At 33.4% G+C, this 17,350-nt stretch overlaps 2 protein-coding genes across 3 annotated transcripts; both read left to right on the forward strand.

Annotated features, from left to right (window-relative positions):
* The first annotated feature begins 4,436 nt into the window (after nt 1–4,436).
* Nucleotides 4,437–5,953, forward strand: hoxd12a (homeobox D12a). 2 transcript variants are annotated; one of them, XM_039757695.1, is made up of 2 exons: nt 4,437–5,199; nt 5,675–5,953. In XM_039757695.1, the coding sequence occupies exons 1-2, from the start codon at nt 4,611–4,613 to the stop codon at nt 5,911–5,913; spliced, it is 828 nt and encodes a 275-aa protein (XP_039613629.1). In that variant the 5' UTR covers nt 4,437–4,610; the 3' UTR covers nt 5,914–5,953. The 2 variants fall into 2 exon arrangements, with proteins under 2 accessions (XP_039613629.1, XP_039613631.1); XM_039757697.1 differs by having other exon boundaries at nt 4,440–5,169.
* A 5,868-nt stretch (nt 5,954–11,821) lies between these two features.
* hoxd11a (homeobox D11a) lies at nt 11,822–15,406 on the forward strand. Its single transcript, XM_039757693.1, has 2 exons — nt 11,822–12,968; nt 14,633–15,406. Exons 1-2 carry the CDS (start codon nt 12,362–12,364, stop codon nt 14,863–14,865), a joined length of 840 nt encoding a protein of 279 aa, XP_039613627.1. The 5' UTR covers nt 11,822–12,361; the 3' UTR covers nt 14,866–15,406.
* The last annotated feature ends 1,944 nt before the right edge of the window (nt 15,407–17,350 follow it).

Here is a 17,350-nt window from a genome sequence, read left to right on the forward strand (position 1 = left end):
AATGAAACTCACATTTGTTTATTTTATTTGATATCTATCTATCTATCTATCTATCTATCTATCTATCTATCTATCTATCTATCTATCTATCTATCTATTATATAGTGTCTTTCACATCTATCTATCTATCTATCTATCTATCTATCTATCTATCTATCTATCTATCTATCTATCTATCTGTGTGTCTGTCTAATAGATACTATATCTAAACCACTAACAATACGTCGTATGGGAAAGGCGCTATATAAATAAAATGTATTATTATTATTAATGGTACATTTGTTCATTTGCGTGTACATTTTGTGCTTGTTCCATTCGACCATGCTGATCTTTTAGCGTTACAGATCATTTTTAACAGTTCAGTTCATTTATTAGAGGCGCCTAACAAAGACTATCATTCCTCAGCACTGACAAAAATGAAGCCCCACATTAAAGGCTTTCAGTTGGTTCCATTTTCACACGGAGAGAATTAGACTGCTGTTCTGTCACGGTGGTTCCTCGTAGATCCATTGCCTCCTAAAGAACCCACTCATTCAATGCAGGGTATCTTCGCATATGGATTTTGTTCGTTGGGCCTTGGGAAGATTCCTAATAAGTATGTAGACAAAGCTGAAATCTCTAATATACAGTAGGCCGCCTATCAAGGTACTAACAGAACAATGAAACGCGAACTGCGCCCGTGTTCTTGTATAACAAAAGCCATTTTAAAATCTGGATCTCACAAATGTGTTTTCATTAATTTTGAAACTTGTTACGGATCTAAATACTGCAAATAAAGATTCTTTCTGGATCCTTCATGTAGATCGTTCTTTTGGGAACCAAACATGCTATCCCTGTGTTATTGCTCTGTTATTTTAAAGAGAGTAACTCGGCGTGCATCCGAAAACAAATGACATGTCATTTCTATGCTTAAAATACAGAAGGTTGGTTTTTGACGCCGAAACGTCAAACGTCCTTTTAATTTTGTCAACGGGCAGATAACATTTACCCATTTTTCGTTATATAGGCTGATGGAAAAGCAAAGGAGATCTTAACGTCCGAATGAACCGTTAAGTGGGCGCCTTTAAATATCCCTTAACAAGTTCATTCTTATCCGTCTGTGTGGCATTGAATGGGTTGCCCTGCGCTCTGTGTGGTGGGAAGACTTTCTGCTTTACACCCGCTTTTGGGGTCCATCAAAAAAGGGAAATGGCAATCACTTCAAAACGGAAAGGTGAAGGCCAGCTTCAACAGCTCCTACAACTTGACACTGCTCCGAGGGTACAACGTAGGCTATAAAAACGACAACCTCCGCAGCTCTTTAAGTCTTATACGTGGTTGCTTTCCGTGGAGGTTTTTTTTTGGTTATTTGATACGCTACATGGCATTATTGGATTTCAAATATAATACTTTATATATCGCGTGATGAGATTGGCACGCCATCTGTCTTTAATGTACATCTCTGTGTTCGTGCGTTTAAAATAAACACGCTTAAATCCAATAAAAGAACATATATGTTTTCTAATAAGTTATAAAACATCGCTGACTTCATTAGGAACGTAACATTTTCTGAAACAAAAAGGGAAATGAGTAAATAAATCGGTATTGTGATAGCCTGTAATTATTTCTATATGTACTTTTGCCAACATTCTGCTTTTATTTATTTATTTATTTTATTTTATTTGTTTTTCATTCACATTGCAAACAATTAGAAAGCAATGTTAAAGAGCATGCCAGGTGTGTGTTCAAGTGGTCGTGTTTTCAGTAATTTAAACATAAATCTATCATTTTGATTTTTAAATTGCTGAATACTAGATTAAAATTAAAATTCTTTGAAATCGCGCTCCTTTAATTGTATTTTACATGGAAATGTGGTTCCTCATAGGACAAAGAAAAAAAAAATCATAATTCTGCGAAGGGTTCTTTAAATATGAAATTAGTTATTTTGGGCTTTGAAAAGGTTCCCAGTGTGTGGACAAAACAGAAATCTTTACTTGCTGATCAAGAGAACCTGAACGCATGCTGTGTTGCTGAATGAAGAAAGAGTTCTTTTAAATTTAGGGGCCCGATGGTATTTTAAACATTTGCTGTCGTCTATTCGTGGCTGTTTGTGGAACCTGATAGGGAAGGTTCTTTCTGAAAGCTTCATCTGGATGGCTCTTCTGGGGACCGAAAATGGCATCGCTGTGAAGAACCGCTTTGGAGCCTTTATTTTTATATCATGAAATATTGATATGTGATAAATGATCATTTTAAATGATCAATGGTCGCCTATCAAGAAAAAGAAATGCCGAAAAAAGAAAAACCTTTTGTTAAACAATGGCAAATATGTGGGTGTTGTCTTCACTTAACAAATAAACTACGATCTTTTCTATAGAGTGCAATTACATTTATGTACATATGCATATATATATATGTATGTATGAATGTATGTATGTGTTGTACGAATGTATGTATTAATACAAAGAGTCCATTTTGACCATGCAAGCTTTTTTGCTCTTTGTATTATATATTTGGAAACGCCATAGTGACTCTCAGTTCAATGCATTTCACTCTTGAAAATCCTGATTCTAAAAGGGCACTTAACTATGTTGTGTGGACCCGCGAAGAGCAATTGCTTAACAAATGGCTAATAATTCCTGCTAAATGACAAACCATTTCAGTCTGTGAAGTGTTTTTTGAATGTAGAATTGGATCTTTGGGTTTTTAAAAAAGGTTATATTAAGCGGACAAAACAGAAATCTTTAATGTCTAGTTAGGCAAGATAATAAAGAAAACATTAACTGGACCTGTGAGACTGTATGCAGCAACAGTTTAAAATCACAATTTTTTTATCATCTAATCATAGTCATTTATGGAACCTGTAGGGAATCTTAGTAAACCAAGGTTCCTTCTGGAAACTTCATGCGGATGGTTCTTTAAGGAACCCAAAATGGATACCTGTGCCATCGCTATGAAGAACAGCTTTGCCACCTTTATTTTTAAGACTATATGGCATGATTCAAGAACGTGATTATAACCACTCATATTTACAATTTCTATGTTTTATAAGTTAGGATCAATGTGAGGATATATCTGAAAAATCACGCGCAATATATACAGCAACCATGAATACAACCATCACTCCAACATATTCCCACACTCCAGTCTTGTCTTGTCTTGTCTGTCGATCATTTTATTTCTTCAACAAAGCATTCAATATATAAAAGAAAACTGTTTTGGGAATTTATTTTTTATTATTTCTGTGTGTTGGTAACAATGTTGGATGATCTAAAATTTAAATAAAACACAGTTACTCGAGAAATTTGTGACGAACGACGTTCGTTTTAGAATTAAACTTTTGTATACACCAGAGACGCACTTGAATAGTTAAACATTGTATTTTTTAAGATACGTTTAATGTTTATGATTTGCATCAGAAAAAAAAAAACGGAATAAAATTTAATTCGCTACGAGTTTTTAATTGGATGATAGATAGATAGATAGATAGATAGATAGATAGAATCTTAAAAGGAAAGGTGCTAGAATGGCTCTCCAGAGCTATGGCATAGAGGAACCATTATTATCTCCCAAAAGACTCATCCACATGAAGATTCCAGAAAGGCCCTTTATTTATTTAGATCCGTAATAGAACAGTAAATGACCGCGAAGAGATGATACCAGATTCGTGAAATACCAACAAGTTTCTGATTTTAAAAGACTCTTGCTGAATTCAATACTACAGGCTAAGTCCAGGATTTCTTGATCTTTTAGTGTCCTGCTAGACGGCCTACCAAATATTAAATATGTATATATATAACGCTGTAGTACTATAGGGTGTTGTACCCTGTTAGCCATTATGAATGTAGAGAAAAGCCAAGCAAACCTTTAATTGGCTAACTAAAAAGATTCTTGTCCTAGTGTGTGTATATAAACACAGGGAGCTCCAGTTTCTGTATTACATCTCGCCTGAAGAAGGGGCCTGAGTTGCTTCGAAAGCTTGCATATTGTAATCTTTTTAGTTAGCCAATAAACGGGGTCATTTTGCTTGGCTTTTCTCTACATATAACGCATAAAGCATGAAGTACCAACTTCATATGCAAAGAACCGTTCCCAGAAAGAAACGGTGATATGTCAAGCAAAGGTTCCAAGAGGAACCATACAACCCAGTAATCCTAAAGTACCATTAAAGAACCAATATAGATAGATAGATAGATAGATAGATAGATAGATAGATAGATAGATAGATAGATAGATAGATAGATACTATAAAAGTACTGTAAATGTAAATTATATAAGGTAAATTGTGCAATAGATGGAAATGCATTACAAAAATGCACAGATAATTGAACCACACTGTAACAGATAAATTATACAATATATACACCAGATACGTACGGACAGACTGACACATACCTAAATTAAAAAAAAAAATCTTGGTTTAATATTTTCAATAAATCTTTTATTTTCATAATTTTGGAGCTTGAATGTTAAGAAAACTCTTAAGCGTAAAGCGTAAACATAGGTGGAGTAATTTTTCTACAGCTTTGCATATCACGTGTAGGATCCTTAGCCAATCGCCAGCTGCAATCTTCCAACTCCTGAGTAACCGCTAAAAGGGCAACAAGAAGCTGCTCAGCTGTTCCTCGGAAATGTGTGAGCGAAACATCCTTAGTCCTAGTTATGTGGGCTCGCTGTTGAATTTCCAGTCATCTGATTCTTTCTATTTCCCTGGCATTCGTGGAAATGGGGCCCATCTTTCAGGAATTCCACAGATTCCTTGTACTCGCAGAGATGTGTATCCTCTTCCATGGAGTTCCGCTAGTTCGTGCACATCCTCTACTAGTAGATCAGTGGCGGCTTACTCACAAGGACTGTTGGTGAGCTCAGTGCCACTCACCAATAATAACACCGGCAAAGGGCAATTGGACGAACCCAGTAAGTACTACTTCCAGGAAACAGGCAGCCTTAAATCAACGGAAAGAGAGACGTCGTTTTCAAGTCACCAAGAAAATGCATCTCCTAGCAGCGCTTCTTCCGCAAAGTATGATTTCTGTAATATGGATAACTGTCTGCATGCTACATCATCTCATCGCGAGGTACAAACCGCAAACCAAAGCACAGCCGAAGCTGGCAAGCAATCAATGAGCTTGAATATGACAATGCAGTCACGATCCAGTCCGCCTTGCAGCAGGGCATCCTTGTCAGAGGGTAGGACAGCTTACAGTGTTCGGCAAGAATGTTCGTGTGTTTATAAACTCCAATGTACTATGAAACTGTACTACGTAGTGCATGAGTTTGGGTGTGTGTGCGTTTGCGTGTTTGCATATTTTTGATGGTGAATATGGTGATTCTTTAAAAATGAACTCTATCTCTAAGTTAACCTTTACCTTTAAAGATGTCATATTTGTATAAAAGAGCAACATTTACTAAATCTATCTATCTATCTATCTATCTATCTATCTATCTATCTATCTATCTATCTATCTATCTATCTATCTATCTATCTATCTATCTATCTATCTATCATATAGTGCCTTTCATATCTATCTATCTATCTATCTATCTATCTATCTATCTATCTATCTATCTATCTATCTATCTATCTATCTATCTATCTATCTATCTATCTATCTATCTGTCTGTCTGTCTTGTTTTGCAGATAACCTATAAAGAGAATGTATATAATCGTGGATTTAATTTTATTTTTCTTTAGGCTTGCCATGGTGTCCGACCCAAGTAAGGTCAAGAAAGAAGAGAAAACCTTACTCCAAACATCAGATTGCTGAACTTGAGAATGAGTTCCTCATGAATGAATTCATTAACAGGCAGAAAAGAAAGGAACTCTCAGATAGGCTATATTTAAGCGACCAACAAGTTAAAATTTGGTTTCAAAACCGAAGGATGAAAAAGAAACGTTTAATTATGCGGGAACATGCACTTTCGATATATTGAAGCTACGCAGTTCTGGAAAAGAACGCAAAGACGTGTAAGATGGAAAATGAAAAATTGAAGACGATTGACATTATCGGTATATAAGCACAGCCTGCAAAAATATGAAGTGTATAAAAATATCGATGGTGTAAGCGACGAATGCATTGTATTATTTAATCAAGCATGCAGTCTGTATGTAAATATTTTTGACTTGGACAGAAAAGCATTCTCGTGCTGCTATAGAATGAAAATGTTTTTTTTTCTTTCTATATAATTATGTACTCTATCTTCTTATTCCTTTAGGTGTCTTTTTTAATTCAACCATAACAATAAAAACATGTATTAAAACCTCTGTAGTGATGTTGGATTTCATCATGAATGTGACAGATAGGTGTGCATATATAAGAGAGAAATGCTTCTTCATTTGCCTCTTAACCTCTTGAATTACTGATATTTCATTTGTATCGCGAACAACGCAAATACACATATGTGTTTTTATGTATTAGTATATTTGCATACCCATGTCTTCTTTTTTAGAATGGTTATCTGATTGCTGGTATTCAACAAAAATAATATTTATTCATATATTCAGATTACTTAAAAAAAACGGATAACTTTAATGATTAATGCTGCGGCATTGTGACATCAGAACAGCTTCAAAAGAAAGAAAGAAACTTGTTCAATTTACTTACTTGAATGTATGAAGGCCGACTACCAAAACTAAACCTTAAATTTTGACACATATGCTTACAACACCTTCGTCTACTGAATCGTTATCTCTGACTGGCGTATTTGCTGTCAAGTTCAAGTTAACTAACGATGGACTGCGCTTTTTACATGTTAGTTAGTTGTTCATCACTCCTTCTCTTCCAAGCATACACTTTGCTATCTTGGTAAAATGTGTTTATCAATATAGATAGATAATAGATATGAAAGGCACTATATAATAGATAGATAGATAGATAGATATTAAAGGCACTATATGATAGATAGATAGATAGATAGATAGATAGATAGATGTGAAAGACATTATATAATTGATTCGATCAAAAATAATTAAATGAGTGAAACAATAGATAGATGATTAAATAACTAGATCGGGAAAAAAAAAAAAAATTGTAGACAAAAAAAGTGATTAGAAAGTTAATTACAAGATTGGCAAATACAGATATCGAGGACCGTGCTGAAAGGGTGAAACAATAAAAAAATGCAGAATCACAGTGTTAAATGAATGTTTATAGTGTTACGGTTTTAAAAAAGTTTCCATATATGCACTTTGAAGTGTTAATTCAGCACTTGTGATTTTCAACAACTCACTTATTAATTTAGTAGAAGCAAACGGAGTGACTGTAAAGATGCTTCTGTAGAATACACCGTGCATACTGCATTTATTTGAAGGCCTGAAAGTTAAACTACTTTATAGTTAAAGCAGTTTTGAAAACTGTGCGGACATAACTGAGGAAAATATAAGTCCATGTTTCATGTTTAGCTGATTGAAAATGTAATAGATAAAGAAAACAATGTTATTGATTATAGAAATTCACAGCGAATTGACGAAAACATTTATATTAATGCACAGAAAGTTCGGTAACAGTATACTAGAGATCCATTTTCCGGATTTGTGTTTTTATTTGTGTAAAGAGCGTTTGCTGTTGTGGTTCGCCTTTGTGTAGAATTCTAAAGGAAGACTTTCACGTATAGGAAGTACGTAACAGAAAAAGGGGAATTCGACTTTTACACTACTGTAGGCTTTTTATGTAGCACACTGTTTTACCATTTCTTAAGCGATGCTAATATAAATAATGAAAAAAAAAAAAAAACGACATTTGATGCAAAAATGGACTAACAGTTGAAATGAAGAAGCTACGATTATGTTGAAAACAAGCCAACACAGTATTCATGGATAGGTGTTTATACGGGTGTGCAAACGATCTCACACAAGGATATAAATAAGAGTGCTGTATTCATTGAACAGCAAAAACAACATATTTCTAAAATTCGACACATGTGGGAGAAAAAAGTCACACATTAAAATAGCTTATTTGTTGCTAAAATGTTGTAATAGTTCTTTAAGCTTTAAGGCTTAAAGCTAAAGGTTTCTGAGTTTGAGAAACGGATAGACACACCAATCCAAAAGAAACTGAGCAGATGATCAAGTATACGGTAAATTCTGTGACGTTAAAGGCAATGTTTTTAAATTAATAAATAGATGTATTTATGTGTGTTCTATTTTCTTCTTCTTCTTCTTCTTCTTCTTCTTCTTCTTCTTCTTATTATTATTATTATTATTATTATTATTATTATTATTATTATTATTATTATTATTCGTCGCCTTATGCTGTTTATGTGACTAAATTCCATATTCGAGTTTTAATGAATTTTGGTACGTACTGCCTTATGTCTCGCTTTAGATGTGTACTATGAAATCTTCAATCGAGCAAAAAAAAATTTTGAAAATATTAAACCAATATTTAAAAAAAAAATGTAGGTATCTGTCAGTGTGTCTGTACGTCTGTCTATCTGGTGTATATATTGTATAATTGATCTGTTACACTGTGGTTCAATTGTCTGTGGATTTTTGTAGTGCATTTCCATCTATTGCACAATATACCTTATATAATTTACATTTACTGCACTTTTATAGTATCTATCTATCTATCTATCTATCTATCTATCTATCATGTTAACAATTCTTCCGTAACGTTATTTCCCGTAGTATATTTGAGCAGTTGAACTACAAATAATTTGAAAATAAAAACGCGGTATCCTTCAGGTCGTGTCTGTGTTGCACGTTTGAAAACCACCACTGAAAAAGCGGAAATCACAAGTAGGAAATCAGACACCGCATAACACGTGCTTATGTGTCCGCAGACAGAAATTGTTCAGCATGGCTTTATATGCACTTAAGGTATCAAAAGAAAAAAAAATGCAAATTGAGCAATGGAAAAGATTCATTCTTCACATATCCCAAGGAATCCTGGAAATATTTGCAGTTTGTTTTTCTTTGTGCGTTAAAGTCATTTTCCAATATAAACTATTCTGTAAACGATGCATTAAAAAGAAGACATGTTTAAAAATAATAAATCGTTACAGGTACTGTAAGAAAAATCAGATCACGACCAGTCTGTTAGCATTAATGTTTTCAAATAAGTTTGCAGTGAAAAAAAAAAACAAAAACCCGTTAATTAGACCAGGGCGATTGCACAGACTGGGTTTGTTTACAGCAGCTATCAATTTCGTGGTAACGTTCTCAGCCAAGTACCAAAGTTAAGGTCAAGTTAGTGTCCTTGTAGAATTTACATTAAGTTCTAGAAATCTATGTGGGGGGGATTTTTTTCCTTTGCTTTGCTTCTTTTTTTCTTAATTTTTTTTTTCTTAATCGAATATAAAACGACTAGCTTTCTTCTGCATGGATCATTATCTTGAATAAATGGTGGAGTGCTGAAAATGCCGAGGAGCGCGTTTTAGTAAATAATAAAACGCTCATAATATACATCCACGCAAAGTTTTAGTTGCTTTCTTTCGAATAATGAAAAACTATAGGATTTACATTAAATTAGAAAATGATATGTGTGATGGAGGCAGAAATACACGTTCAAATTTAATCATTTTATTATTATTTAAAATAAATCAATAAAGAGTTTCCATTACACTATCGTTTTCATCTATAGAATGCATTTTTATTTTTAATGAAACACACCATTAGTGTTCAGAAGACGATTGCTTAATATCTATCTATCTATCTATCTATCTATCTATCTATCTATCTATCTATCTATCTATCTATCTATCTATCTATCTATCAAAATATTTGAATCCCATTTTGCACAGAACTGTTCTTTTAGTTATAACGTTGCATATATATGTTCAAATATTTTTGTTTACAGACAGGACATTCAAATTCAGCACGTTAACAACTGGAGATGCCACTATAAATGTACGCTTTTCTCTAATTGCTTTTAGGAGAAAAGTATCTTATAAAAGTACGACTCTTTTGCAGTTACTTAATAAAGAAGCCCGGGATTTTTCTGAAAGTGTGCTTTACGTAAGTCGTACACTGAACAGGTAAAAAAGCACTCTTAACTCTCAAAATATTTTTCCACTCTAAAGACTTTGTGTTTAACTGTCTGTAAAGCTGAGAATCTGCGGTGTTCATTCTGTCAGGAAAACAATAAATACGCAAGCTCTTCCTTTGGTCTGTGTGCAATAAAACAAATTGTCTAGTGACGGATATCTGTGACTGGCCGACGGTGCATCGTCTGAAAAGCACAGACGTTCAAAGCCATGGAAGTTGCTTTGTACTTGGCAGTGTGAAGATAGCGATTGAACCTCGGAATGGGCCTTTGGTATAAAGTCTCAAAGAAGGTGTTTAGCGTCTCTCTTTGTACTTTTTAACCTTCGTGTCTTTGCCAGATTTGTAGCAATGGAGCTAATAATAATATATTCAACTTCGTCAAATAAGGATGACTTTGGTAAAGTACGCATTTCATCATTTTATAACTGAGAAAGTTTTAATTCGTTGTTTGAATCTGTCATGAATAAATGTGAATTGTTTGTTTAATTGCATTGATATATATATATATATATATATATATATATATATATATATATATATATATATATATATATATATACAACTATTTTAAGAGAACAGTCGAACTTTGAAACAAAATGTTATTTCATTTTTCGAGTCTTAGCAGGGCTATTTCATTAAGCAGTGTTCTTAAGATAAATTAAAATGTGATCTATCTATCTATCTATCTATCTATCTATCTATCTATCTATCTATCTATCTATCTATCTATCTATCTATCTATCTATCTATCTATCTATCTATCTATCTGTTGTTCCTTTCATATCTATCTATCTATCTATCTATCTATCTATCTATCTATCTATCTATCTATCTATTATAAACATTTTTACGTTTTACGTACAACAAAAAGTAATACTATTTCATAAAATGTGAATGAAAAATCTAAATCTAAGTCTTCATTTAATATAGACTGTTTTCTGTTAATATGACTGCAATTGAATTATTTCTCAAATAATTGTTTAAAATTAATTTTCTATCTATCTATCTATCTATCTATCTATCTATCTATCTATCGACAATAAAGTCCGTTACATATTTATGCATCTATACCATATATTATAATTTTTTACATGTGTATCTATTTTCAGTGTAATAATAATACTTTTTTCTATTTCTGTTTCTTATTGTTAATGTTTACGTATGATGAACGACTATAGATCATTAAAAAGCTTACAGGCTTAACACTTTGTGGAATAAAACAAAGAAGAGTGTAATAAATCGCATCACGTTATTTTCAGTTTCTATCTAATTACCCACATTGTTCTTTACCGTTATAATTTGCAAATGATATTGTTTATTACACATGACTGTAGCTTACTGCATGTGTCATTCATTCATTCTAGACATTTTTTTAAATGATATTTTTCTGTTTTTCCTTTTCTTTCTTTTTTTTTTGTTAAACACATTGCGCTACACTCTGTTTTTGCTATAGAAATTAATGTTGTTGTTCATAGATAAACAAGGCGAGTTGTTTTTGGCTCAAATCAAAATACTGTGATATGAAATGTGTCAGTAAATAACGATTTAGAAATCATCAATGATATGGAAATTTATATATATATAAATATATATAGGTCATATATATATATATATGGGTCATTTTGGCTTTTGTTTTTGTACTGTATTTTATTCTAAATTAACACTTAAAACTACAGATAACGAGGTTTTATTTTTTCCTTGGATGTGATTTTTTTTTTTTTTTGCCATTGCTCTGTTAGCATACATGGTGCACATTTTTTCCTCAACTGAGCTAGCGTTTACTGGCGAAACAAAGCGTTCCTACTTGCATATTTAAATTTCAACGTCCTCCGCTTTTTTTTTTTTTTTAGTCCAATCTAAATCTGAAACCCAAATGACGCCAACAAGCAAACACGCGGAAAAAAAAGGGCCAGCAGACTGGGGAATCAGCGTCTCTAAATGGTTCTCCAAATGGTTACTAGTGATGGGATTAGTTTTTGCGTGTACGGCGACTCCGGGTAAGATATTTTAGCACAGAACAGAAAATGGTGCAGGATGTGTTAGCTTGGCCTCGCTTGGTCTGAGTCAGTGTGCTTTGCCAGTGTTTGTTTAACGCAGACTGTGAAAATACCAGATATTTAGACTGGATTTCCGGTATTGCTCGGCAGCCAATAGCTTTTCTCCAATAGTATCACCTACACGCGCGTTTAAAGATGGTTCAAAATGACTGATATTGATATATGGTAATTTGCAACAGTGATCACATGACACTATTACCTCAAGAATCGATCAAGATGAATTGCGCGTCAGCTTACGTTTCCGATTTTTTCCCCCCTTTACGGATCCCGGAGTAATAGATGGACAAAGTTTAGCGCACAGCCCTGCCTGTTCCCTCTCAGAAACACAAAAGAAGACATGACGGAGTTTGACGATCGCAATAACTGTTCTTCAAATATGTATCTGCCGAGCTGCACCTACTACGTGTCTCCGCCGGATTTTTCCACCATGTCATCTTTTTTACCACAGACTACTTCTTGTCAAATTAACTTTCCTTATTCCACCAACATCACGCAGATGCAGCCTTTCCGCGAAGTTGCGTTTAGGGACTACGGACTTGAACACCCAAGTAAATGGCACTACCGAGGTAATTATGCTTCATACTACTCGTCTGACGACGTTATGCACAGAGATTTAATGCAGTCGACAAGCAGAACGGAAATGATCTTCAAAAACGATCCCGTCTATAATCACCACGGAAGCGTCAACACATCTTGCAATTTTTCCTCCAACGTTGGTAGAAATGGTGTTCTTCCTCAGTGTTTCGATCCCTTTTTCGAGGCTGCAAGCAACCAGCCGGAGAAGTCAAATGCTGAACACTCGAGAGAAAAAGCCGCTGGCGATTTTCACGGGGACGCAGTCTGTGTGAAAGAATCCACGGAGGAAGACAAACAAAGCACCGTGGAGAACGCTGACGAAGAGTCCTTTTCATCGAACTGTGCGGAGGAGAAGGGCAGCGGAGCAAGTAGGTATATCTGAAATTGAGAAAGGTTAGAGGACAAGTCCGGCACTTTGTCGCTCGGATTTTATGTGAAACTTTATAAGCATGCAAATGATTTTTATATACCCTGTAAGATTTGCTTTGCTGTTGTAAAACTATTTACGATGAGAAAACAGTTTAGGTGGGCTTACGGAATATTTCTAGGGCATTATAAATCACTTAACATGCCCTGTACCTGTTTTGAGCGCAAATAATTTCATGTAATAATTTCACCATTCACAGACCAGATTATTGAAAGCATTTCTTGTGTGCTAGCATTGAAAATCACAAGCGACATATACAATCATTTTTTGAATATATCAATCTGTCTACCTACACACACAAACATGCACTCACAAATACACACACATACTTGATCTCGGTGTTAATCGAAAGTTTATGACATGATATGCTCTGCAAAAAAAAAAGGCAATAAAATGGGACCGTGGGTCTGCGTGTTTCACTAGTAGATAGATAATTTCATAATTATCTTATCGATCAGGTCCAATTATTTACATTTATTTATTTTTTAATTTTATTGAAATCACACAACATTCAATACAATTAGATCAATTTTATAAAAATAGGATTGAATACAAATCAACCTCCACCCCTGAGAAAGAGGTTATTTACATTTATTTTGCTCTAACATATACAATTTCAAGCAATACATATCTATCTATCTATCTATCTATCTATCTATCTATCCATCTATCAACACGGATATGTGTAGATACATATTTTGAAAATTATCTTATTGATCAGCTCGGAATATTTGCAGCAATGCTTGTATGCTGATATGTAAGGTCGATCGTAAGCAATACGTCCAATGAAATATTTTCTAATATTAAATACCTGGAAGCACATGCAAGAATATACATCTATACGTACGTATGTATGTATGTATGTATGTATGTATGTATGTATGTATGTATATATATATATATATATATATATATATATATATATATATATATATATATAGATAGATAGATAGATAGATAGATAGATAGATAGAGTTAAAAAAATGTATTGTCACACATTTTGACAACTCGAAAAGTAAAGGTTAATTTTAAGATCACAATCAAAAATATGCACACATTCACACCAACACACACACGACTTATTACTGAACTGTCCTTTAATTGCTACACATGTCCTTATTACTGCAGTTTAACTGAAATGATATTGTTAAATATTTCATTTAAATATATATTTTCATAAAGCCACTGTAAGAACAAATAATAAAATGCTCATTTTATACATATACACATACACTCTCTCTCTCTCTCTCTCTCTCACACACACACACATACACAGACACACAAAATAGGTGAACACTAATAAAAATATATAAATACGAGAGTTGAAAAGTCAATAATAAGATACAGAAGGATATCGGAAACATTACAAAAACAAAAAGTGAGCTTGTAAAATAATACTAGAGGTGAATGAATTGGTTCTGTACGGATAGATAGATAGATAGATAGAAAGGCACTATATATTAGATAGATATAAAGTGTCATGTGTACTTTATAATAAACAGAAATTAGCGATGCTCATCTTGGTGTGAACATATTTTGCTGTGTTTTTTATTTTTTTCTGTCTGGTCTAACATCGTGCTTACAATTATTTTGCTCTGCTTCTAGCTTCTTCAAGGTCAAGAAAAAAGAGATGCCCCTACACGAAATACCAGATCAGAGAACTTGAACGGGAATTTTTCTTCAATGTTTACATTAACAAGGAAAAAAGAGTGCAACTGTCCAGAATGCTAAATCTCACCGACCGGCAAGTGAAAATCTGGTTTCAGAATAGAAGAATGAAAGAAAAGAAAATGAACAGAGATCGACTGCAATATTTCACAGGGAATCCTTTATTCTAACGAGTGAGGGGAGACGGAGGCACACGTTTCACCCAAAAAAAGGATAAATCGGATGGATTCAATTACAGTTCTTTACTCCTGCGGTGTCAGTTTCTGAGTGACTATAAGTGAAACTCACTATTTGAAGAAAAACAAAAATCACCATCTATGCAACAAAGTAGCTTGTGACATTATTTGTTCAACCCTATTACCTCAAAACATAAAATAAAATAAAATAAACGAAAATTCAAAGGAAAATTCTTCAGAATTACTCAGAAGAAAGCTCACTTGTTCTTTAAACCTGCTATATCGGAACTCTTTTGAACTTATAGAATGTTATCATTTGAAATAAATTAGTATTTTTTTGGTTCTCAATGTGTATTTTACATCCAGAACACTGATATGTCAGTTCAGCTATATTTATTTACATTTACTTACGCTGTCTTATTTCACAGACAAAAAAGATGTCTCATAATGTATTCTTTTAACTCTGTCTATTAAATTTTATATCATGGAAGCATGTGAACTTATGCAGTATATTAAAATAACATTTAAATAGGCAGCAGCGTCTTTTGAGTGTGCATTTTTTCGCACCGAGTTTAGCGCAAAACATCTTTAAACATGTGTAAAACCGTGTTAGCATAAAAAGCACATGGCTAAATAAATTAATGATTATCTATCTATCTATCTATTATATAGTGCCTTTCTATCTATCTATCTATCTATCTATCTATCTATCTATCTATCTATCTATCTATCTATCTATCTATCTAATCGCGCCATTGATTAATATCAAGTAATTATAAAGCATATACTTGGACGATTTTTTCCATGGCCCTAATATGTGTAAATACGGTACTGTCTGTATAGAGCCTTACACACTATGGACCTATCTAGCTACGAGTAGCTTGAATCTTTCTTTCTTTCTTTCTTTCTTTCTTTCTTTCTTTCTTTTAAAACACACATCAACAGTTGAATAACAAATAAACAAACAAAATAGATTAAATGTTTGCAATTACAAAGTTTATCATGCTATTACGACTGAAATTGTCACGGTTTAGGGCAGTAATTTACTTCTTTGTTTAATTTAACAATTCTATCTATCTATCTATCTATCTATCTATCTATCTATCTATCTATCTATCTATCTATCTATCTATCTATCTATCTATCTATCTATCTATCTGGTATATGTTCACCATTAATTCTAACGTAAACAAAATAAGGGAAAATAACGGTTACTAATATTTTCCTGACGGACTTACAGTAAATGTCGTAAATATGTTTGTACCGTCACCGCTATCCGGATTATTATTAACCAGCTAATGTTTCAAAATGTTTTTTACTTTGTCTTTGAACTTTCGTAACGTCAAGGTCATCCCCTTTAACCTTTGTGTACAACTTGGCGCCTCGTGGCTGTTCGCTTCGTGAGGTGACCTGCTCCAAATTGTGTACGCTCTGCTGCTGCGTTAGAGGTGAGAGCGGGTAAATGGCTCCTAAATTTGACACTTTATCTCTTTTAAATGTTTCTGGCACATAATTATACCTATTTTAAATTATCATGTGGTTTTAGTTGTAAACATATCCTTAATTGCAGCTTCAGTCCATCTTGGTAGGGAATAAAGTTGCGGAATAAAAGTACAATTGTTTATAGTACCTCATAATTATATCCTCGCAGGCCGTGCATACAAACCAGAAACTGATTTTTTTTTTCTATCGCGGCTTTATAAAGACCAGTTTCACTGTATTAAATACAAACAGTTTGAAGGATGTTATTTGATACATAAAGGGCTTCCTGAAACAATCATATAATTTCAAAGATAAACAAGAAGAAGAAGAACGTAATAATACATAAATAAATACTAATAAGAAGGTAACGTAGTTGCAAATAAACAAATAAATACATACATAATGGAGAAAAAGGCACAAACAGACCAATTAAGGTACATTTAAACCTGAATATTCTTTTCGTAATTTTAGAAATGCATTTCTTTTAAAAAGGCACTAGAAACTTTGTCGCTATACTAAAAGAAATTATCTTTCTTTTAACAGTTCTAATGTCACAATGCTAATTTTCTTCTTTACAGTTATGCATTCTTTCAGAAAGGTGAAATGTCGTCTCATTAAATTTCATTAAGTGTCGACAAAACAAAATCATTTGAAAGTTGAATAGAGAGAGATGAATATTAATGTTTTACGCATTTCTTTAATATATGCTTTGTTGGCTGGGATCCACGAATGCAATATTTTTAATCGCCACATGGTGGCACTTGTTACCGAAAAAGGCTGAAATTACACGTTCAGTTGTAGGGACTGGAATGTTTAAATTTGTGGATGGTGCTGCATCCTTGATGAAAATCCATTCGCCGGAATGAAACTATTAGTACGGGAATGATTTCACAAATAAACGCATCTATGGCTATAAAACGAGCTTCTTCAATAGAAATGTGTATATTTAAATATCTATAATTAACCAAAACAGCCATAAGTAACATCGTTCGCTATT

This window comes from Polypterus senegalus, chromosome 6 (genome assembly GCF_016835505.1).
Source record: "Polypterus senegalus isolate Bchr_013 chromosome 6, ASM1683550v1, whole genome shotgun sequence".
NCBI lineage: Eukaryota > Metazoa > Chordata > Cladistia > Polypteriformes > Polypteridae > Polypterus > Polypterus senegalus.